This window comes from Sitophilus oryzae, unplaced genomic scaffold (genome assembly GCF_002938485.1).
Source record: "Sitophilus oryzae breed Bouriz unplaced genomic scaffold, Soryzae_2.0 scaffold_198_pilon_pilon, whole genome shotgun sequence".
Classification (NCBI taxonomy): Eukaryota; Metazoa; Arthropoda; class Insecta; order Coleoptera; family Curculionidae; genus Sitophilus; species Sitophilus oryzae.
Window position 1 is genome coordinate 1 of NW_022146712.1, and position 25,434 is coordinate 25,434.

Sequence of the window (25,434 nt, forward strand, 5' to 3'; positions counted from 1 at the left end):
CGTAAGCTCCTAAAAATGTCGAGAAGTAGATTTCTCTTTTAAGGAAAAACTTATATTTTTCGTTGATTTTTAATATTAAATTTACTTCTATACCTTAAAAATGTAACGCTGCATGCTTTCGAGATATGTTTTGAAAAATTATTTACTGCTTTGTAGACATAATCCAACTATTTTTTTAGTCCAAATATTATTAGTAAGGGTGAAGAAAATTTAATGAGTAACAGAAATATAAAGATATACAGGGTGGTCCGAACTGTATTCCGGAAACTTCGGCAGCATATTCTGCAGATAAAAATAAGTAAAAAAGTTCGTTTTAATGTATGTCCTAAAATGCTTAGTTTCGAAGATACAGGGTGTCGAAGTTTCATTTTTATTTCGATTTTTTCCAAATATTTTATGAAGTAACGTCAATATTTGGACGAAAATTTGTGTCTGGGAGTTTTTTGATATGAGATATTTAATTTTGATGTCAATATGACTCCTACTAGTAGAGGGCGCCACCTACATTTTTTTAACTGGTTAGAACAGTAATAACTTTTCGTCCGTACCTGTTTAAAACTACCGAGTAAAAAATATACATTCATGACGCTTTATACGTAAAAAAGGTCTCTTGATAAAAATCTCTACGAGTAATGGTTTTCGAGATATTTGGAATAGAAATTATCAATACCCGTCATCATTGACATAAATTAAACATGTTGCCTAAATAGTTATTAGACTAAAATCATAAATTTGAAATGTTTTTTTTCAAAAGTTCAACAGAAACTGTTTTGTCATCATTTTTTGCAGAAATATTTATGATTAGTTTGAAAAAATAAAAAATTCTCAAATTTATTATTTAAGTGAAATAACTCTCTACTCAACGTGTTTATTTTTCGTCAATAATGACATGTATTGACTATTTCCAGTCTAAATATGTTGAGAAGGGTTGATCGTAGCAATTTTTACAAAGATACATTTTTTACGTAAAAAGTCACGGAGATATATATTTTTTCCCTCGATAGTTTTATACAGGTACGGACAAAAAGTTATTACTCTTCAAAACAGTTAAAACCTTTGCATGGTGGACGGAAAAAGGACTCTAGGGTGGGGATCCTTGACAGTTCTGTTTGACGATTCATTTGACACATTTGAATTTGATTTGAAATTTTGTGGATTTGTCAGTCTTTACGGAGCTTATTTTATTTTATTTATTATTTATTCTACTACTGATAGTTGTATATAGGTAGTAAATCTAGATGGAAATTGTGGCAGAACTTAAATTAACAGTGACACTATCGCGATTTATCGAAAAAGACTCTAAAATAGTTGGTTATGTAGCGTGCGGTAGATCTCGGCAAAAATCGAGTGAAATAATGGAACAACCTTTCGGTAGTAAGTGACTATATAATATACATACGTGTAGTAAAACGATCATTTATGAAATTCACTTAAATTAACTAATTATATATTTTTTCTTGCATTTTTGCTTTTACTTACTACTGGTCAAAGATTAGATGTCAAAGAATTTAGATACGTAAATTTGCTTTCAGTACACTTACCTGCACTTTCACCTCACTTACCTACTTCAGTAGCGTATCGGATGTTTGTGTTAATAATTAAATATTAAAACATCTATTTTTATTATAATAGTATGTTTTTATAACAATTTTAATAACTACCAACATTTATTCACAACGTAAAATAAAAAAAAATATTGAGTCTACCACACGTCTACCCTACATCATAGTTTTATATTTTTTAAATAAAATTAGAACGGCACTGATAAACCGGAATTTAAGTCGGCCATATTTGAGTCCCATCGCGTTGGACCTAAGATTTTTGATATGCCCCTTCCTTAGTCTTTTTATTCAGAGGTTAAAACACATCTAAGTGGCGCCCACTACCAGTTAGCAGTCATATTAACATCAAAATAAAAAGTATCATGTCAAAAAACTCCTAGACACCAATTTTCATCCAAATATTGAAGTTACTTCAGAAATTATTTGGAAAAAATCGAAATAAAAATGAAACTACTACACCCTGTATCTCCGAAACTAAGCATTTTAGGACATACATTTATAAGAACTTTTTTACTTATTTTTATCTGCAGAATATGCGTCCAAAGTTTCCGGAATACAGTTCGGAACACCACACGCCGTATATAGGTATTCTGTAGTGGTAATCAATATTGATAAATTCGTATTTCAGCCATAACGTTCATTTCTTTACGTAACAATATTGAAAAGCAAAAGTATCTAATAGAAATTTTGATCGGAGTTGGTTAATGGAGGTTCACTACTGAAAATTTATTATTTTACGAATTGAATATGTTAAATTTATTTAAAACACTATAACTATGTTTTAGAATACAGCATTTAAAAAGAAATGTAAATCATATACCCACCTATTGTGATATTTTATTACCTACTGTACTACCTATTGTAATTGTTTATATTATATTTTAACTTATCTTTAAATACAATCATATACTAATTATAATTTTCGTTTTTATTATTTAATAGTTTTTTTGGTAAAATAATTATTAAAAAAAATGCTTTATTCCTTAATTTATTTTTGTTACAAAATTAATATTAAAAACTTCTAGTTTTACAAGTAAATTTCGAAATAACTTTTTAGATTATGAATATTTAGTAAATTTTAAACGTTGTTTAAAATTATTTTTAAAAGTTAGTAAATGAAAACAAAAAGTTTTTAACTTTGTATTTTAGCTAGCAGTCTACTACTTAGAGTTTTAATTAGAAAAACAGAGATGATTTGTAAATGTAAACAGAGCTTCGCGCTTTGTAAACATTTTTCGTGAATAAAATTACATTATTTTTATTTAAATTTTCAGGCACTTTGTCAGAATGAACTCTTAGACATCTTTGGTTCTAAAATCATATAATTTTTTATGTATTTGAAAATATGCATTAGTTGTTCGTATATAAATAAAAACTTCTGTCGTGTCGCTAGGAAATCGCACCTTTAAAATGTCCCTGTTTCAGCTTGTTTAATGCGTTTGTGTGCCGGCGCCGGCGGTACGGCACCCAGGGTTCGCTTCCTTACAACATGGTGGGGATTATTATTGCTTGGTACACTGCAAGTTTGGTTTATGACAAAGTCAAATGGTTAAAACTATGGATGGTTCTTAAAGAAATGGGCGTGCCTCTTCGTTTGATTTCATTGATCCAGAATCTCTACATAAATACCAAAAGTAGAATTACCATCAGTGGCGTTACTTCGGAAGACTTCCAGATCACCTGTGGTGTTAGGCAGAGGCGCATACTATCTCCTCAATTATTCAATACATATACTGAATATATCATGAGAAGGGCACTGGAACATTGACAAGGGGGGACAACAATTGGTCACAAAATCACCAACCTCAGATTTACAGACGATACGGTACTTTTAGCGGGAAACGAATTAGAATTACTGCAGCTTCTAAAAATGGTTGAAGACGAAAACGAGAAACTTGGACTTGAAATTAATCCCTCCAAAACAAAAATTATGATTATCGACAGGCAAAACACCAACAAACCTGATGTAGTGAGTATTGGGTCATTTATAAACAACACATGATCGTTAGAAGGGGAAATAAGAAGAATATGTGAAATGACAAGAGTGGCAGTGCGGAAACTCTCAAAGATATGGCGAGACAAAAACATACCTAAACATTTAAAAAAAGGCTTGTTCACTGCCTAATATATCCCATATTAATGTATGGTTCCGAGTCCTAGACGATAAGACAGTCAGAAATGAAGAAAATCGACCCAACTGAGATGTACTGTTGGCAACGAATGCTCAGAATTCCCTGGACTGACCGGCGAACCAATGAATCCATAACCCAAGAACTGTTCGGTCACTTTATGAGGAGAGATACTGACTGTATGGAGAAACTCATTATACAGGGCAAGGTTCCAGGAAGAAGATCAAGAGGCCGCTCACCCTCCCGATGGATAGACCAGCTATCAAAGGTCACCCACAAGCCACTGCACACGCTTGTACATGAAGCACAAGACAGGGAATTATGGAGACAAACCTCACACATCACCTGACCACTACATTCCTGTGTAGAAATAAAGACAGAAAGAGAGAGAAGACTCACCCTGTACATAAGAATGTCAAAATTATTATGTGCATTTGAATAAGTCAAATGTGATATTCGTAACTAAAATTATAAATATATTTAGCTATCGTTATAATAATATTATTATTAGCTAAATGTATTTACCTAACAAAAACCTTAATTTCGTTTACGTCGCTTAGTAAATTTCTCACAGAAAATAAACATTTTTATACTGTAACGTTTTTAGTTCGTTACATGTCTTTCATATATAATATATGATGTCCGGCGTATCATTACCGGATTCCGTATCGCTGAGGCCTGATAATTTACTTGACGCGCCTGGCGTAATTTTTAGTTCTCTAGTCAGCAACCCTGTTATCGTTTCACTGCTTCTGTGGAGGGCTGTCAAGATCGTTTCAAGGCGCCTCTCTGCCCTTTAACTTCACTTTTTGGTTTGGCCGGTTTGCGGCACGGTTGCAAACCCTGCTTTTAGAAATGGTAATTTAAATCTTGCTGCAAAATCTGAATCAGCTGTCATTTCGAAGCTACAGGTAAAGATGAGATATTATTATTGAATATTTTTAGGGTAGAGTTTTGGATTGGCCCACCTCAACTCGTATTTGGTGTTTGCTGACACATTGGTTTTCTTTTGTCCTCCAGAATGTTAAATGGAAGAAGGTTCTTTTGTTTATTATTGAGCCCTCGGAAGTATTTCGAGGTAGGTTTATTTTGTTTATTAGACCTTGTTTGGTTTTAAACAAGAGTTTCGTATTTTTAGGGTCCAAGGTTATGGTCCAAGGTACGGACTATTTCCAAGTTACGGACATTATCTTATGGTTGGATGTCCAAGGTACGGACAGTATCCAAGGTACGAGCATTATCCAAGGTCCTAGTAGTGTTCCAAGGTACGGGTAGTGTTCCTATGTACAGATGTCCTTTGGATGGTTTATCTTATGTATAGAGTGCCCCAGCGTGGATGTGGCATAGGCTCCATGCTGCTTCGTTCCTGTTTTTAAGCCTAATCGATAGTTACGGCTGTGTTAGTTCATGGTGTCCGCATCCTAGCCCCTGTTGTTGCATTGGCCGAGAGACAGTAGAGAGATACGAGTCCCACCTCACATTGTTACTGTCTGAAGCAAGATTACTTAAAAAACAAACAGCTAAGTGTAGATTTAAGTGCTAGTTTTACGTTTTACATTTACATTTTCAGTCTTAAAAAAATAACATACATCTTATCATACAGACTTTACGTTTAGTGGTTAAATTCCTTATGTTTCATTACGAACATATCTTGTTATAGTATTTCTTTCTGTATATATCTATTGCATGATTTTAAAGATGAATAACCGAACAGATTCTAGAATCTACGCTTGAAACATCTCAGGTTTAATATCGTATAAAATATAACAAATTAATTAAAGTAATAATATCTTTCATATATTTTCTATAACTTTACATGTATTGTATTTTATCATAGTCGTTTTCATAGAACATATTTAGTAATATTATTTTTAACATAACTTTCTTCGACATTTTTTAGAATTTAGAATTTAGAATGAGTGGGAGGGGGGTTAATCACTTCGACCTTACAGATCCATTGTGTCCCCCTTTCTTGAATCATAACTCATCATACAGTCCCAGGGCTTTGACAAAAGCCAGTATCTGGGACGGTTTTATAGAGAGTAGTTCTCCATCTCCAATATCAGTCGTACCAAAATTCATGGCACGAATGGTTGTCGTCTCGGCGCACTCAGTGATGAGGTGTACTGGTGTTTCCCCCATCTTCCCACAGAATCTGCATTCGTCGTTTCTTCTTAGTTTCAATCTACTGAGGTGTTCATTGAGGAGACAGTGTCCTGTTAAAACCCCGTGACAATCCGAAGATTGTTCTTACTCAGACCCAGGAAGATCTGTGATTTTTCTTGATCATAAGCCCTCAGAAACTTCTTCGAGTGTCTTAGACCATTGCAAGATTTCCATTCCAGGTTGCGGATGGAATCTTCCAAGTTCTTGAGTTCCGCCTTGAGTTGGTTACCACTTGGAAAGCAGAACGGTTCTGGTCCAGTTAGTGGAGTGTTCGCTCCTTTCCTAGCTAGATTATTTTGCTTTTCATTGCCTTCTATCCCTTGGTGAGCAGGCACCCAGTGTAGGAGGACTTTGTTTTCTTTGCCTAATTTATTCAGCTTCTCTATGCATTCTTTGACCAATTTCGAATTGATTGATACTGAGTTGATCGCCTTTAACGCTGATTGACTATCAGATAAGATGGCTATTTCCTGCTTCCGATAGTTCCTATCTAAGATAAGTTGTACGCATCTCTCGATAGCGTAGATTTCTGCCTGTAGGATACTAGGGTAAGTGCCCATTGGTTCGGAGTAATTAGCTCTCGGCCCAAACACTCCGATCCCTGTTCCCGTATTGGTTTTTGAAGCATCAGTATACCAAGGTTATGGTATGGTCCTTTAACTGCTGGGCAAGCGTTTCGCTCTTCCAATCCTTCTTATTGCTCAATACTACATTGACATGTTTGTCAAAGTTGTACGTTCTTGGCATATCGTCCACTGGGAGTTGCAGGAGTGGTATTTCCTTTTGAGGGTGCTCCAAGCCCCTGATCTGACAATTCTCTCTCTTCGACATGATTATAACCACTATAATGATTAAAATTTTACAATGTTATTTACCATCAAAGAACATCATGAATAAATATAGTCATTAGTTTTAAGTAATATACAACTGTGTTTTCTTTCTCTGTACATGCCTGGCGCCCAATATCTATTTTTTTTATTTATTGTTATTAATTAGTTTTCTTTCCAGTGAAATACCTTATCCAATGACTGCTCTCCGATGAAAAGCTGCCGTTCGCAGCGGAGTTGTTTAAAAAACGCTATAATACCAAAACTAAAATACAAAGGAAAAATAAAATAATTTATCAAATAAAGATTGTGTATAATATGGTACTATGTATTTAAAATGTGAAGAAAAAGTAAAAAATATGTAAACGCTTTCAAAATTAGCAGTATTATGAAAAAAAAATCTACAAACTAATAGATATCTGACTAAAGAACATTTTATTTAAAACAATGCAATATTTTGAAAAAAGAACTACATTATAACCAGGAGATATCGGCAATGATAATGTTCTTGTCATATGATCAAAGTTCAGAATTTATTTTCTGTAAAATTAGCGCTAAAACTAAAACCAAAGTGAACGTGCGCTAAAAACGGCATTTTTTTATTTATACTCGTTATTACTGCTAGCATAAACCGATAGACCTAAATTTTGAATATATTGTAACTAAATGTATAACTAGAATTTTTTTTTAGAATTTAGAATGAGTGGGAGGGGGGTTAATCACTGCAACCTTACAGATCCATTGTGTTCCCCTTTCTTGAGTCATAACTCATCATACAGTCCCAGGGCTTTGACAAAAGCCAGTATCTGGGACGGTTTTATAGAGGTGTTCATTGAGGAGACAGTGTCCTGTTAAAAACCCCGTGACAATCCGAAGATTGTTCTTACTCAGACCCAGGAAGATCTCTGATTTTTATTGATCATAAGCCCTCAGAAACTTCTTCGAGTGTCTTAGACCATTGCAAGATTTCCATTCCAGGTTGCGGATGGAATCTTCCAGGTTCTTCAGTTCCGCCTTGAGTTGGTTACCACTTGGAAAGCAGAACGGTTCTGGTCCAGTTAGTGGAGTGTTCGCTCCTTTCCTAGCTAGATTATTTGCTTTTCATTGCCTTCTATCCCTTGGTGAGCAGGCACCCAGTGTAGTGGACTTTGTTTTCTTTGCCTAATTTATTCAGCTTCTCTATGCATTCTTTGACCAATTTCGAATTGATTGATACTGAGTTGATCGCCTTTAACGCTGCTTGACTATCAGATAAGATGGCTATTTCCTGCTTCCGATAGTTCCTATCTAAGATAAGTTGTACGCATCTCTCGATAGCGTAGATTTCTGCCTGTAGGATACTAGGGTAAGTGCCCATAGGTTCGGAGTAATTAGCTCTCGGCCCAAACACTCCGATCCCTGTTCCCGTATTGGTTTTGGAAGCATCAGTATACCAAGTTATGGTATGGTCCTTTAACTGCTGGGCAAGCGCTTCGCTCTTCCAATCCTTCTAATTGCTCAATACTACATTGACATGTTTGTCAAAGTTGTACGTTCTTGGCATATCGTCCACTGGGAGTTGCAGGAGTGGTATTTCCTTTTTGAGGGTGTTCCAAGCCCCTGATCTGACAATTCTCTCTCTTCGACATGATTATAACCACTATAATGATTAAAATTTTACAATGTTATTTACCATCAAAGAACATCATGAATAAATATAGTCATTAGTTTTAAGTAATATACAACTGTGTTTTCTTTCTCTGTACATGCCTGGCGCCCAATATCTATTTTTTTTTGTTTATTGTCATTAATTAGTTTTCTGTCCAGTGAAATGCCTTATCCACGACTGCTCTCCGATGAAAAGCTGCCGTTCGCAGTGGTAGTTGTTTAAAAAACGCTATAATACCAAAACTAAAATACAAAAGAAAAATAAAATAATTTATCAAATAAAGATTGTGTATAATATGGTACTATGTATTTAAAATGCGAAGAAAAAGTAAAAAATATGTAAACGCTTTCAAAATTAGCAGTATTATGAAAAAAAATCTACAAACTAATAGATATCTGACTAAAGAACATTTTATTCAAAAAAAAGGAAATATTCGGAAATACCCGTATGTCCTGAATTGATTTCGACGAGAAAAATTAATTGGGCAAACGCGTGATAAATGTGCAACCGAGGAGGCTTTGTGCTTGAAAGCTTCGTTCATAAAGAAATCCTCGTGGTTATATCTGATCAATAGAAAGCTTTGAATTAAGTGGTACGAATAATAGAATTTGTTTTCGCTCCGCGCGACATTATTTCCACCCAATCAATAATGACAACTTTTAGGTTAATGAGATATTAATTATTTCCTGTTGTTTCTATTTGTAGTACGCATTAATGTATAACATAATAATTTATAAATATTTAACTATTTGTTAGATCATTAGAATAACTTTTGGTTTTACAGTGAAATGAAAATACTAGCGATTTTATTTATATTTGATATTTATTAAACTTTTAGTAACGTAATCGAGGGCGCGATTTTTAAATTCATTATTGGCCAACCATTGACATATTCGGCGCCGGCGCCGTGCTGACTAAGCGGAATTTAAATTTTGCGCTGGGAATTTGCTAGGTGGTAGCTCTGCTGCAATAAAGGTCAAGTTTCCGCATTTATTTATTTATTTCCTGACATTGTCATTCGTTTTAACAATTTAATTAATTTAATTTTGTTCCCGAAAATATTTTGATTAAAAGACAATTTATAAAAGTGGGCAACGCTGAGCCGTTGATGCTTAATCACGTGACAAAAAGTTTTATTTGGTATGAACTATAGAGATATAGTAATGTTAAGTTTGATATAATTGAGCGTCCGGATTGCACAACGACCTTAGCGCGTGGCCGCTTTGCTGCGCGCCGATTTAACAAAATAAATAATTTTAAAACTGCCGTCATTTCGTTAATAATTATCGTATCGTGTTGACTTTTGCATAGAAATACTCACGACTCTTTAGCGCTTCTGCCAAGCCTAAATAACTGGATTATTTTTTATATTTTCGATTTGTTTCCATTGCCCGAGCATATTATAACTTTGAGATAAAAATCTCTGTTATAAATTTTAAAACTGACAAATATGAATACTATCATTTAATTAGTTATACATTTAGTTACAACATATTCAAAATTTAGGTCTATCGGTTTATGCTAGCAGTAATAACGAGTATAAATAAAAAAGGGTCAGTGCAACGCTCGCCGTTTTTAGCGCACGTTCAGCTTTGGGTTTAGTTTTAGCGCTATTTTTACAGAAAATAAATTCTGAACTTTGATCAAATGACAAGAACATTATCATTGCCAATATCTCCTGGGTATAATGTAGTTCTTTTTTCAAAATATTGCATTGTTTTAGCTTAAAAAAAACTTGAATTATGCGGCTTTTTTTGCGAGAGCTAGTTAATAAAGAGATGGCTATGTACGTCAATCATAGCCACAATAGACTGTAATTTTGCCTCGTCACGTGATTTTTTGGAAATATTGCACTTCCATTTATCCGAATTTCTACTAACTTTTGACCTTTCTTTTCGGTCGCATTTCCCTCTATTTAATAATAAATAATTAAAAAAACCGCACAAATACTACTGGTAGTAAACAAGCTGTGGCAAAAATTTTCTATACTCCATGTAAACAAAAGACTATCGCAAATACTGTCTTTCGATTGACGTACATAGTCATCTCTTTATTAAAGCAGCAAAGGTAGCTCTCGCAAAAAAGCCGGATAATTCTATTTTTTTTAAGCTAAAACAATGCAATATTTTGAAAAAAGAACTACATTATAACCAGGAGATATCGGCAATGATAATGTTCTTGTCATTTGATCAAAGTTCAGAATTTATTTTCTGTAAAATTAGCGCTAAAACTAAAACCAAAGTGAACGTGCGCTAAAAACGGCATTTTTTAATTTATACTCGTTATTACTGCTAGCATAAACCGATAGACCTAAATTTTGAATATATTGTAACTAAATGTATAACTAGAATTTTTTTTTAGAATTTAGCATTCTTCGGCAGCATATTCTGCAGATAAAAATAAGTAAAAAAGTTCATATAAATGTATGTCCGAAAATGCTTAGTTTCGGAGATACAGGGTGTAGAAGTTTTATTTTTATTTCGATTTTTTCCAAATAATTTCCGATGAAGCGTCAATATTTGGATGAAAATCGGTGTCTGCGAGTTTTTTGACATGAGAAATTTGATTTTGATGTCAATATGGCTCCTGTTTGTAGGGGGCGCCACCTATATGTGTTTAACTGTTTTGAAAAGTAATAACTTTTCGCCCATACCTGTATAAAACTACTGAGTGAAAAAATATACATTTCCATTATTTTTTACGCAAAAAATGTCTCTTGGTAAAAATGGCTACGAGCAACCATTCTCAGGATATATAGAATGGAAATAATCAATACATATAATTATTGACAAAAAATAAACATGTTGAGTAAATAGTTATTTAACTGAAATGATAAATTTGGGAACTTCTTATTTTTTTAAATTAATCATAAATTTTTCTTCGAAAAACTGACGATAAAACAGTTTCTATTGAACTTTTGACACAAGAACATTAAAAATTTGTGATTTCAGCCTAATAACTATTTAGTCAACATGTTTAATTTATGTCAATGATTACAGATATTGATAATTTCGATTCCAAATATCACGAGAACCATTACTTGTAGCGATTTTCACCAAGAGATCTTTTTTACGCAAAAAGCAACAACACACAACCAAACCAAACCAAACCAAACCAAACCAAGAGATCTTTTTTACGCAAAAAGCGTGGTAAAAGTATATTTTTTTACTCGCTGGTTTAATCATGTACGGACGAAAAGTTATTACTCTTCAAACCTTCAACCGTCAACAACAACCTTCAACCGTAAACAACAACCTTCAACCGTCAACAACAACCTTCAACCGTCAACAACACGTCAACAATACGTACAAAATTTATCACAGAACTTCAATACGCTGACGACTGCGCTCTAGTTGCAAACACGATACAACAATTACAAGAAATGTTGAACAGATATACCTGAGCATACGAGGCTTTGGGCCTTAAGCTAAACATCGACAAAACCAAAATCATGTACACCCCCGCGGAAGATCACAACAATGCTATAAAAATCGGAGAAGAACTATTGGAATATGTGGCGGAATTCAATTACCTTGGCAGTTTGATTTCGGAAAAAGCCAATATTTACTCTGAAATTCAGCACAGGATTAGTAGCGCCTCAAGAGCATTCTGGAAATTAAAAGACAGGTAAGAGGAGGCCGGGTGGACAACTGAAAAGGTACAAGGACATTTTCCACGAAAATTTAAAGGGAATTAACATGCAGAAGGAGTGGGAAAAAGCAGCTCACAATAGAACTCAATGGAGAAGGGTTGTAAACTTAGTTAACAACGGCAACCAAAAAGTAAAGAGGCAACAAAGCAATGAGATTTTTGAATGTCCGGAGTGCGGTAGGCAGATAACATCACGTATCGGGCTTTTCAGTCACAGAAAAGCTCTGGAAAGAAAACGCCTTGCGTGATCTTCTTTATGTGTGTCGAATACTCGTTAGCGAGTAACGGCTGTGTGTATGTATGTATGAACTCTTCAAACCATTTAAAAATATGTAGGTGGCGCCCTCTACAAGAAGGAGTCATATTGACATCAAAATCAAATTTCTCATGTCAAAAAACTTCCAGACACCAATTTTCATCCAAATATTGATGTTACTTCAGAAATCATTTGGAAAAAATCGAAATAAAAATGAAATTTCTACACCCTGTATCTGCGAAAGTAAGTATTTTAGGACATACATTTATAAGAACTTTTTTACCTGTTTTTGGTTTTTGGAATATGCTGACGAAGTTTCCGGAATACAGTCTGCACCACCCTGTATATTCAATAAAATATTTTTCAATACATCGATAAAACCGCCAAAAAACTAAATGCAAAAAAAACTTGCAACTGCATCTATTGGTTACTTGTATAACACGATGATAGAGGTTTTGCGCCTCTTATACGTTTGAAATATATTTCCTAAGAGACCAAAGACGAGCCTTTTTATGTGTGTATGTTGACAACAAATTTTGCCATTTATTCTTTAATAGATCTTTTTAGGAGTCAAGGGTATGTCTTTTTCTCTAGGGTGTCAAGGGAAAAAATATTACGAAAATTGCCCCTTTAAATTATATTTCCTCTGAAACGTTGCGATATTATCGAAATAAGTTGGCGATTTTCCTTTAATTAGTTGAAAAAACATTTCTAATAATTACCTCCTTGGATTTTTTATTTAACTATTTAATTATTAATAGAAACAAAATTTTAATTAGTAAAATATGACCTATATTAGCAGTTGTATATCAAAATGATTTACATATTCAGATTTAGTCTTTCACTAATATTTTTTTCTTTATGTTTTAGGTCTCCCATAAGTTGAATGTTAATATAAACGGTAAGTATTATGGCTTTATTTGCAATATGAATTTATTCCATATCCTAAATTAATAAAAAAGACTATTTTATATTGTATAAATTAATTTATTAATAACCCAGTGAGGCAAAGTTTTGTCACATTTAGGGAACAGTTACGTATCTGCGTTTTATTTGTGCGATCATTTGCGCACGCTGTGTGCGTGCGCAATTGACCGCACAAATAAAAAAAAACGTTTCGAAACTGTTACTTTTATGTGCCCAGTATAGGTGATATCTATATACGATACTAATCAGATGTATTGTGTTTACAGGATGTATTAAAGTAAAAACATTAAACGTAATTGTTTAAATATCTTAAAATTAGGAATCAATTTTGTAGAGATTAATAATATCTATAATTACTTACGCATCCTTGTTGCTATAGCCAGATAGTTTAATATAACTATATATATTTACTAAAATTATTTCAATACGTTTTGAACACTTAAAGAGTTCTGGTTCTTCAAAGTCCTTTTAAAGGCCTTTTTAAAAGAATTTGTATTCTTTAAAAAGAATTCTTCCAACTATAAAGATGAAAAGAACATTTTTCAGTCTATTTTAACGTTATAATAAAAATACTTTTCTTTCAGTTACTCACAGAAAATATAGTAACACATACAATTATATGTATATTACCATTTACAGCTCACTGTATTCGAATCTATACATAAACATTTTTCTCACATAAATATTGTTTTATAAATTTGATGCTAATTTTGTATATTAATGCGTTTTATCAACGATTCGCTTATTGAAAACGTATTTATTTAATTTTTTTCTTCTTCCTGTTTTTCTATATATATTTATTCAGTAACTGGGCACAGGTGTTAATAGTATAATGCTTTCCTTGGGTAACTGTGCCATTTCCAAGAGCGTAGGACAGATGTGTTCCACGCTACAATAGATTATACTATTATTTTTTTCATAAAACTTCTCTCTTCCACTCCATTTGTTTTTATTTAGACGTTGTATTCGATAGGACCAGCCTAAACTATTTACATCTACATATTTACTACCCTTTTACGTGACATTTTACATGTATAATGAAAAAAACACAATTACAAATCTTTTCTTTTAATTTTATTTAGTGGTTCATTGAATAACGATAAAGGTATACGATATACAGGAGAACAAAGGAATATGTAAAATAGAACATATACTATAATATTTGCAATTTTATAATAATGTAATACCTAATAATAGGTAAAACATATTAAATTCAGAATTACTAAAAAAATAAACTCGTTAGCATATAATCTATAGTCTATACTAATATATAAAATCCTTAAGTGACTGACATACTGATTAATCACAATTCTGCTCAAACCACTCAACGTAAGAAACTCAATTTTGGCATACAGGTTGATTCTAAGGTGTAGAGGTTCGATAAAAAGGGATTTTTCGAAATTCCAGTTCCAAGGGGGTGAAACCGCCCCTCAACTATTACAATATTTTTTATTTAAAAGACGGTCAAGTTTCCGAAAAAACGCTTAAACACGTATATTTTATTTTGTTTTTTTACATATTTTAAGATTTTTTGAAAATGTATACAGGGTGTTTCGAAAAATCTGGTCATTGATTAATCACGATCCTGCTTAAAGCGCTTGACGTAAAAAGCTGATTTTTGGAAAACAGATTGACTTTAGGGTGTAGAGGTTCGATAGAAGGGATTTTTCGAAACTCGAATTCTAAGGGGGTGAAACTATCCGTCAAATATTAAAATATTTTTTATTTAAAAACCGGTGAGTTTCTCCGAAAAACTCTCGAAAAAGATTTTTTATAAATTTATACAGGGTGTTTCATAAAATATGACCATTGAGTAATCATGATTCTGCTTGAACTGCTTGACGTTTAAAGCTGATTTTTGGCAAACGGATTGACTAAGGGATGTAGAGATTCAATAAGGAGGGGTTTCTGGAATCTCAAATTCCAAGAGGGTGAAATAAACGCCCCTCAAATATTAAAATATTTGTTATTTAAAAAACGGTTAGTCTTTCGGGAAAACGCTTGGACAAGCATAATTTATTTGGTTTTTTTACATATTTTGAAATTTTTTAAAAAATCATACAGTGTGTTCCAAAAAGTTGGGTAATTTCTTAACCACGATTCTGCTTAAACTGCTTGACGTAAAAAGCTTATTTTTGGCAAACGGATTTTTCGAAAGTCAAATTCCAACGAGATGAAACTACCCGTCAAATATTACAAGGTTATATAATAATATCGCTATATTGTTTTTTCTCATGCTGACATAAATGTGAGAAAATTTTATCCAGTTTGTATGTAATTGGAAATTCTTGCTTTGCTTTATCATCACCATTAGAAATGATTAATTCGACGCGAACGAAGTCGCTGGTACACGCTAGTATATTATATTAGTACAGGATCCGGCAGCATGATTATTAAACTTATCGCATTTTTAATCAAAATCTAATTTTTAAGTATAATTATAAATAGGAGAATACACTTTTCACAGGGTACGTATCAAAAACTTGCCTCAAATAGGGGTTGCCACGGTTCAAGGTTTTTCCTATGAGCCCGGCAACATAGCTCCTATAATAAAAAACTTTGGTTAGGTTAAGAATTTGGTATAAGTGCCAAACAAAAGTATATAAAATTTTAGAGTCATATTGACATTAGGTAGGGGTGGGGGTAGTTTTCACCCACCCTGTACTTTTTCTTAACTTTTGTGAAAGTTAAATGTTAAAGCATGCAGCAAAACATACGAGTAGATACCCAATATCTCATTCAAATCGGAATAACGGTTTTTAAAATATCTGTAAAAATGTGTTTATTTTTTTTAATAATAAGTGTTTATTTTTTTTAATAATAAGCATAAGTTTGATGTTTTACCTCTAACGGACATACGATGCACTTTTGGATAGAAGTAATTTTTTTCCAATAGACATATTTTGATTCTAAAAATACGTAATAGTTCTATGTCCACGGAATATTGGGACACCCACCAAACAGGGGGAAATTTTTGAGTGTTCGGATTATCGAAGCCGTACTGTAATTCAATTGTAAAGTTTAACAGTTACTAAAATAACAGTTAACTAAACTAATAATTAGTTTAGTTAACTGTTATATTAGTATTTTAATAAAACACGCTTTTAGATGTATCAAAAAACTTTTAATAAGAGTAACTTTAACTCTACATATATGTTTCGGCTTCTTAGGCCTTTTTCAAGAGTTTTTTAAGAACATCTTAAAACGTGTTTTATTAAAATACTAATATTTCAACGATGTTTCACAAGGAACCAACCACAGCTTCACTACAATTTAGTTAACTGTTACTTTTCTAACAAACAAAATAACTTTTCTAACAAAAATTTATTTTTTACGGCAGATCCATGCAAATATTTGAATTTCTTTGTGAACATCAATTTATTACAGTAACATCATGTATAGTAAACGCCACGAATGTTTGGGAGTGATTCATCGGTCGCTACCATGTGAACTAATCTGTTCAAGGTCACATAAAACTTAATTCCAGTGCCGTGGTCTTTCAAGTCATATAATAATCAATATATAATCTGTTGTAATTTGTTGTTTTAACTGTCGAAGTCTTGTCAAAACATATATTTGGTTATAAATATAAAATGGAATGCCCCATTGGTCGCACTGCAAGCACACCAATGGACTGACGCACAAAAACGAATCAATCAAAGAAACGCGATATAGTATCGTCTTTGTCAATCACGCTAACATTTTAGAATAAGTAGGAGGAGCGCAGGCAGATGATTAGACTAGGTCTTTAAAAACCTACGTCTGCGGTAAAAATTTACGTTTTTAATGTAAAAATGATAGCGCGCGTGTCGATTCTAACTTCATCAAGCGATGAATCACTCCCAAACATTCGTGGCGTTTACTCTAGTCCTTAACATTTTTGCCCTGATTCTTCTTTCATCACGACGCATTATGGTTTCTAGAAGCTAATTTTTTGGCCAAAATACATATTTTAGACTCACTGTATATGGACTTTTTTTGTAAGTGGAATGCAAGCAGATATACAAATGAAGAATACCACATGCATATATTTTTGTTTAATTTTAATTTTTATTCCTCATCAGCATTTATATTTAGACGTTCTAGTAAAGTATTTGTGCCTATTTAGTTGTTGTTTATTTTCGGAAGAGTTTTGATAAATATTAAGTGATATATTTCAGTGGGATATAAAAACGGATTACTGTTATTTTTACACTTTATGGTATGTATTTTTAAGAAATCACTTACAATTGCACATAAGAATCAGCGTCCATTATTTTTTAATTAATTAAAAATAATGAGTATAAGACAGAACATAAATAAAAGTAAAAGTTTAGTTTGACTTATAAAAAAATTCTCCATGTTTCTCCATGCTAGATGTTATTGTAAAATTTGAAACAATCCTTTCTGAACACATATCAAAGAAAAAATTGGCTGCTACTAGCTGCAACTTTTTTAAAAAATTTTTTTTTCACCTATGTGTCGATTGAAAAAAATAGATCTTTTGGAAAAATCTTTGGGAAAAATGGCTACAAGAGGCCGATAAAGTTGAGAAAAACGGGTATGTTTTAAATTTTGTAAGACAGAAAGTTCAGAATAATGAACAAGAGCTATCAGGCACAATGGAAAAAAGATAAATCGCCTTTGTATAAATTTTGAAAGAAGATAGCAGGCGGCTTTAAAGATTTATTTTTAAAACAAAATGAAGACTGGTTAAAGGAGGATTTTATCCTTGAGTTAAATGAACCCCTTCCATCTACATCATCTGCCGGCCGTCCTCGATTACCTTTTTCGGAGCAATCTTCCAGAACCCAGAGAAGGACGGCCTCAAAATTTTCCGAGGAACATAAGCAGGATTGGGCTTTACTTGTGCAGGCTGCTTTGTAAATTTAGTTATCCTGCCGATGTACTTAACCTACTTCGTGTACCTGACTTTATGGAAAAGAAGTTTAATGAAGAACAATTTCAAGAAAAGCATGGAAAACAAGAGAAATAAGAGGAGGAAAAGCAAGAAGGAGAAGAAGAAATGCAAAAAGAAGAAGAGCAAGAAGATATTTCTAAAGAAGGTTGTTTTTTGGACAGCAGTAATTCGATGATTGATCAACTTTTCTTTTTGAACTAGATACAGAAGATGCTTCATAGGTAAAAGTTAATCACACGTAGAATGAGAAGATTAAAAATAACTTCATTTTATTCAATGACATCGAAATAAATTAGACCCGGCGACTTACGTTTTGGCGAAATCCATCATTGCCTTAGAAAATTGCATGTATGCCAAATTTCCACTTCGACCGCATTTAAAAGGAAATCTTATCTACGTATACGTACGGGGATAGCTAACCCACATTGTAAACCAGGAATTCCAAATATAGATTACGTCGTAGAATACTTTAAACCGATAATAATTAAAGGTAGCCTAGTATCACGAACCCAATCAGCATTAGCCGTTATTTAAATCTTCTGTAATTATAATTTTTAGATTTTAAGAAATTTAACATAAAACAATCGACAACGTCGCAACGCCAGCTGATACTGAAAACGTACGCATTTTACTATCTTTACTCCTAAATTCAGGCAGCCAACAAAACATCCAGTTCGAATTCGTTCATAAATTGCTTTACGGCGTTGCCAATGTGTTGTGGTTTTTCGAAATGTTTTATGAGGTGATTTCCAGATATTTTAGTGTTTTGTGGTATTATTTTTAGTGATTTTATTCAGAAACAATAAGACAATGGTGCGAACTGGCTTAATTTGCAAAAATAGAGACGATTTAAACCTAGAAGTTTGATTTCGAAGGTGAGTAAGGCTATGTTACATCAGTGCGGTGCCGAAAGGTAAAATAGGAAAAAATCTTTGAAAATATTAGTAAATCACACAGTTTTGGAATGTACCGTTATAAGTAACGAACCATTACATTAAGTTAGTTTCATCACGTTTGGTTTTATTGAATATCTTGATCATAATATTTAAATATTATCAAAGACAAGTATACAAATGCGAATATTAATTTGTTGAAAAAATATATAAAAAAAGATGTCACAATTACGAAAAATGTTCAATAGTGATATACCATATGATCGAAAAAAACGGCGTATATGGGGAATGTCATCGATGTTCATTTCTAAAGCCAACTGGACGCCTTTTTCGATCATACTGATTGTTATTAGGATTTTTAGTTATTAAAGATGATTTTTTAAGTGTAAAATCAAAATAGATTTATATAATGGATATTAAATACTAAATACCGTATGATCGAAAGAAAAACGGCGTCAAAGACTGCTGGGAATAACAATCGAATATAATTTTGGCGAGGTCTATTTCTAGATGTCATTTATTAAAAATTGACATAAAACTTGTCAAAAACGAATACCTCGATTATAGAAAATTATAAAAGGATAGAACGTTTCCAGAAACACAAATCGATATCCAAAAAAAATTTTTTCGAATTTATATTACACCATTTAAAAATCAAATACAACCTTAAGGCGTACTACTGCCAGTAAGTGTCATTAAAAAATAAACAAGAGTAGGGGTCATGACATATCATCTTGCCAAAATTATCACCGATTGTCATTTTTGACGCCGTTTATTTTGATAGTATAATTTTTGTAATAGAGGAATGTATTTTTTGTTTTGTTTATTAGGACTAAAAAAAAATATATAGTTTAAAAGATGAATGCTTCTTTGTTTGATATGTTTTATTGAATAGATAATTATTTATTCAGTACAAGGTCCCGATTATCCGCGAAAAAACTGATCCAGAAATAAGTAAATATTTTAGAAATTTTCTTTTGTTTAACAAAGATCTTTATTATTGTTGTTATAAATAGTAATATTTTTATACCTAATATTAAATTGCAATTCGCCACGACAGTTTTAAAATATTCTCATTTTTCACCGTTGCTTCAATCAAAATAATACCATTAATTCACATAAATGTTTTATAAAAGTCGTCTTCGGCTCGTATTCATTGAACGCTTGATGGATTATATTACTACTGAAGCAATTTACAGACATTACTATGGAAATGTGCATATCATAATTTCAATTAGTTATTTTCGTATAGAAGTGATTGGAGTATAGAAGTAGTCATTTTCAAAATTTGAAGAGCCATCTAGCACAACAATATATCGTATCCAAAAATCATATTTACGAGAATATAATATTAAATTATATATTACAATCAAAGTAACTACGCCACTGGCACACATTCTCAAGATCTCTGAACAGCGTTGCCATTCTCTCGGGAATCCTTCATGACTGCGATCAGCCCGTCTTGTTCCCACTCGCATAGAACAAGAAACGAATGTCTGATTCTGATCTTTCTCTTTTTATGAATGAAATGCCGGGTCTACTTTATTTAGAAGTCATTGATTTTATTAGTCTTTTATTATTTTATTAGAAACACAAATTTACAGTCAATATTTTCCATTAAATGTAAGTTGTTTAATTTTGGCCAAAAAAGTAGCTTCTAGAAACCATAGTGCGACGAGTAAATACAGCATTGACATAATTTTATTTTTTCTCAATTTTGTGGCGGCATCGAACCCAACGTGTGGGAAATCGCAGAAAATTTATGTATGTCAGCTACAGACGTTTGCCAAATTTACATTTAAAGTGTGCCTCTTCAGGGTTATGGGTTCGAATCCTACACCCGGCATTTCATCAGCCGACTATTTTTAATAAAATAAAAATAGTTTTGGGTACCTATATAGGTCGACTCAGCCTTAAATAAATGCTTGGGATTCACTATCCTGAGGTAATAATAGGCAGTTGAAGCGTAGTGCTAGCCACATTACCTTCCTTGTATACCGAACGGCTCCAGCATGGCAAGCTGTACCTTGCTACTCACAAGGCGTTAAACTCTATGGTATACGGGAGCTATTATTATTGTTATAAATAATACTGAAATTTAATATACAGAGTGGTCCGAACTGTATTCCGGAAACTTAGGCAGCATATTCTGCAGATAAAAATAGGTAAAGCAGTGTGTATAAATGTATGTTCTAAAATGCTTAGTTTTGGAGATACAGGGTGTAGAAGTTTCGAACATGTTGAGTAGATAGTTTTTTGACTGAAATGATAAATTTTGGAACTTTTATTATTTTTTTAAATTAATATCAAATATTTCTTCGAATAAATGATGATAAAAAATGATGAACTTTTGGCACAAAAACATTTCAAATTTATGATTTCAGTCTAATAACTATTTAAATCAAATCAAAAAGTCTTTATTAGGCGGGGCTCAGCCAAGGCTGCATAGGCCCAACCTGAAAAATATTACAAATGCATGTATAATAAATCATCTTATTCTATTTAGTTATGTAAAGTGAAAGTTATGCGAATATTAACGTTCGAAAAAATTGATGAAATTTTAGCTCCCATAAGGAAAATTAAACAAAAGCATATTATATATATATATATATATATATATATATATATATATATATATATATATATATATATATATATATATATATATATATATATATATATATATAATAAAGAGATGGGTAGTCTACGCGACTGACTAGTTGAGAAAAAATATTCAAACAGGTGTCTTGGGGATGCAGTCTAATAAGAAGGCCGTTAGTTCAAGGAAAAAACCCTTTATTGTTTAGTCAAGCTTTCGAGGAATTCAGTTGTTCTCTTCTTCAGGACTCTTCTACAATTATAGTAATTAAATACAATTTCTATTCTTTGTAAAAAACTATTAAAATGCAACTCACCAAAGTGGGATTATGGTAAAGTTTACAACATTGCTCAACAATCAAAAGAATCCTCATTTCTCAAATGGTAGTAAAATCAACTTTTAAAATACACGTGAAAACTAACTACAAAAACTTTATAAAAAACAATACAACGTGTATGTGAGTACAAAGTCAAAGCACGAAAATTGCATGTCAAAAAATCTTAAATACAATAGCAATTAACTCTGCTTCATGAACGATCTAATTATTTTATTGTAAATACTCAAAAGACAAAAGAAACGAATTAATTTTCAAGATTTTCTTTACAGTAAAGTGCGTTTTTGTTAGCACCGCCGATCGTTCACTAACGAACACCATAGTTTCAAAAAAGGTAAAATATGTTACTCTTGATAAGTAAAAAAGGATAAACTTATGCATATAATAAAAAGAGTGAAAGAGAAACAACTACATAGAAATATTTTGACACATTGGTTCGTTTCATCAGCGAGATCGACCATGCGCAATATAACATCAATGCTACACTGAGAAAACAGGCATTAGACAACTTGATAAATTAATTTAAGTAAAAAGAAAAAGTTTTTCTTTACATAGAACCAGACTAGAATTTACTTTAGAATTGAAAAGAAAAGCAAGATCTCAAAAAAGAGAGAATTGTAATACAAATTTTAGTATAAAATAATATCTTAACATTCAAATGACATTAAGCGATGGTGAAATACAAAAAGCGATAAAAATCTTTTCAGAAACTCAACAATCAAACCCCACCCAAGCTACAGTATGAAAATATAACTATTGAGAACCTTGAGTAGCCACTTGTCGCAATGAACCATATTTACCACTGTACAAGTCTAAAATGTAACCGTAAATAACACTAAGACTCTGGGTGTCACTTCTTTTATTCATGGTGTTAACTTGTGAATTTATGTGAACCATTTCAAGAAAAGTTCTTTTACAAAATGAGTCAGCTCTATCCAGAATCTCAGCACCATCCCAGTCTATCCTGTGGTCTAAATTGTTAACATGTTCCGACAATGCACATGACAAAACGCCCCTTCTACAGTCACTTTTATGAGATGTATATATATATATATATATATATATATATATATATATATATATATATATATATATATATATATATATATAGAGACCTCAATCATATTTAAATCTAGAATGCTACTTTATCTAAACAAGAAAACATTCGACCAGTGTGTACTACCAATCATGACCTATGCATGCGAAACCTGGATACTAAAAACCGACATTATAAGGAAACTGCAAGCCGCATAACGCTCAATGGAGCGAAATATGCTGGGATTAACAAAGAGAAACCGTAAAAGAATAGAGTGGATATGACAAATGACACAGGTAATACATGTCATCCACAGAGTCAAATCCCTCAAATGGCAATGGGCAGGACACCTGGCAAGAAGAACGGACAACAGATGAATCACAAAAATTACAGCATGGTACCGACGAGGAATTAAGACACCCAGAGGAAGACTAAACCTGAGATGGTACGATGATATTAGGAAATTAGCAGCGATAACTTGGGCCGGCATAGCCAACAATAGACAATAGTGGGCCCAACTACAAAGAGAGTATCTAAATATGTGAGGGAGGCTACGCCATAATTGGAAATGTTTGAATAAGCTGAAAATGATAATGATGATAATGCATAATGTATATATTCACGAATCCGAATGATTCGCTAATCGGAATAGGTCATTATAATTCTGTTGCTATTAAAGAAGTTGCTCTGTAATGGAATACACATGTTGATATTTTGTAATTCGAATATAAGTGCAAAAAGCTACCGGATTAGTAACAATATTTGATAATATGATGGCAGATTGTTGGAATAAAAAAAATAATATTAATAATATCTAGTTATTGACATTGATAATACCATTAATACAATTTGCGATTAATATTAAGATATTAATCCGCAATCCGCAAAACTGGACAAGTGGATAAACAAAATAAATCTGATCTAATGGAACATATTAAATACAGATTTGGAGTAATCTAGAGATTTAGGATTATTAATCGTTTTTTTATCAGATTTATCAACATATGTATTTCATTGTTTAATAGTTGTTCAACGCATTGTTTTTAGTTATAGTTAGTATACACATTTATATATTGGCTATGCATTTTTTAATAGATTATAAATACTTTTTTGATTTTTTTTATGGTTCTGTTATTATACTGGCATAGTTGTCCAGCAAAGTTTGACATTTCGTATTACTCTTTCATATATCTTTTCTCTCTCCTGTGTCATTTCCTGTATAAATAATTACTTACTTTGTCCCCTATTATTCTTTGTGTTGAAATTCCGATATAATTTTTCTAATAACAATTTAGATGTAGTAGTTTAGGCTTTTAAGACTGCTTAAGACCAGCAAAAGACAAAAGAGCACCATTATCCTCTGCAGGGATCTACCGTATACCTTGTTCCTGCGGTAGCGTATATATTGGAACTACCAAACGCTCAGTAGGAACGAGACTTACGGAACACAAGAGAAACTGCAGATTAGGGCAAACAGAGAAGTCAGCCGTAGCAGAACATGCTCTAAGAGATGGTGATCACAAAATCCAATTCGAAGACACCCAAGTCATTGCCACAACATCTGGATATCATCCTCGTCTGGTCAGGGAAGCTGTTGAAATTCACAAACATCCAAATAATTTCAACAGGAAGGAAGAAACTTTCTACCTTAACAGAATTTGGCATCCAGCTATATCTAGGACCAAAGTAGCAGCACAGAGAAGTAGACCAGTTCCGGAAGAACTACCACCCGAACAAGCCACGCCCCCTCCGCCGACGCATAAATACGCGCTACGCCGACGCGGAGGCATCAGTCTAGTGTGAGCAATCGGAGCAAACACACCTCTGAAGATGCTAGCCACTCGTGCTAGCGAAACGTTAGGAAGCAATTCTAACCGACGACGGCCTAATAACCCGAAAAACCAAAATTCTTCAACAATTTAGATGTTGGGGATGTAGATATTTGGACGAGTAAACATGGACACTATAACAAAATGTACTTAATTTTGACAACAAAAAATAAATTACACAACAGACATGTAAATTTTAATGTGGTCAATTATTGGCTTCCCTAATTATTTTAGAGAATAATTCTATTTAGGTTTATTGAAGAGCACTAAAACCCACATTCAAAAGAATAACTTTAGATATTTTTGATTAGCTCGTTTACGAGTTATCGCCGATTTCTTTTTAAATATTTCTCCTTTCTGATGGCCCTGTATTCACTTATGAGCACCAGTCAAGGTAAAAGATAACGGTCAAATAAAATTTGTAAAACTAAAGAACGGATGGTAAATTTACTACAATAATCTGTAGCAAGAAATAACGCCGCAAGAAATAGGTGGCGACAGTATTCACGGTCCAAATTCCAGAGCGCCAGTTCCAATCGTTTTTTCAAACGTAAAAGTTTCAATGGATCTCAGATGATAACTTATTACAACATATGATAAATAAATATCTAGGTAGGTAATCATCCTTCCATACAAATTATGGTAAGTCGGCAAGTACGGTATGAGTAGGCTGTGTA

At 32.7% G+C, this 25,434-nt stretch overlaps 1 protein-coding gene across 1 annotated transcript; it reads left to right on the top strand.

Moving 5' to 3' along the window:
• Positions 1 to 3,432: 3,432 nt before the first annotated feature.
• LOC115883811 lies at positions 3,433 to 24,731 on the top strand. Its single transcript, XM_030902212.1, has 3 exons — positions 3,433 to 3,531; positions 13,110 to 13,140; positions 24,247 to 24,731. Exons 1-3 carry the CDS (start codon positions 3,433 to 3,435, stop codon positions 24,729 to 24,731), a joined length of 615 nt encoding a protein of 204 aa, XP_030758072.1.
• Positions 24,732 to 25,434: the final 703 nt, after the last annotated feature.

What these genes read in the sequence shown, in the direction of transcription:
- LOC115883811 (XM_030902212.1), top strand. Translation starts at nt 3,433, where the DNA reads ATGGTTGAAGACGAAAACGAGAAACTTGGACTTGAAATTAATCCCTCC. An exon ending in ACACCAACAAACCTGATGTA is followed by an intron (nt 3,532 to 13,109) that starts GTGAGTATTGGG and finishes TTTATGTTTTAG; the next exon opens with GTCTCCCATAAGTTGAATGT. An exon ending in GTTGAATGTTAATATAAACG is followed by an intron (nt 13,141 to 24,246) that starts GTAAGTATTATG and finishes TAGGCTTTTAAG; the next exon opens with ACTGCTTAAGACCAGCAAAA.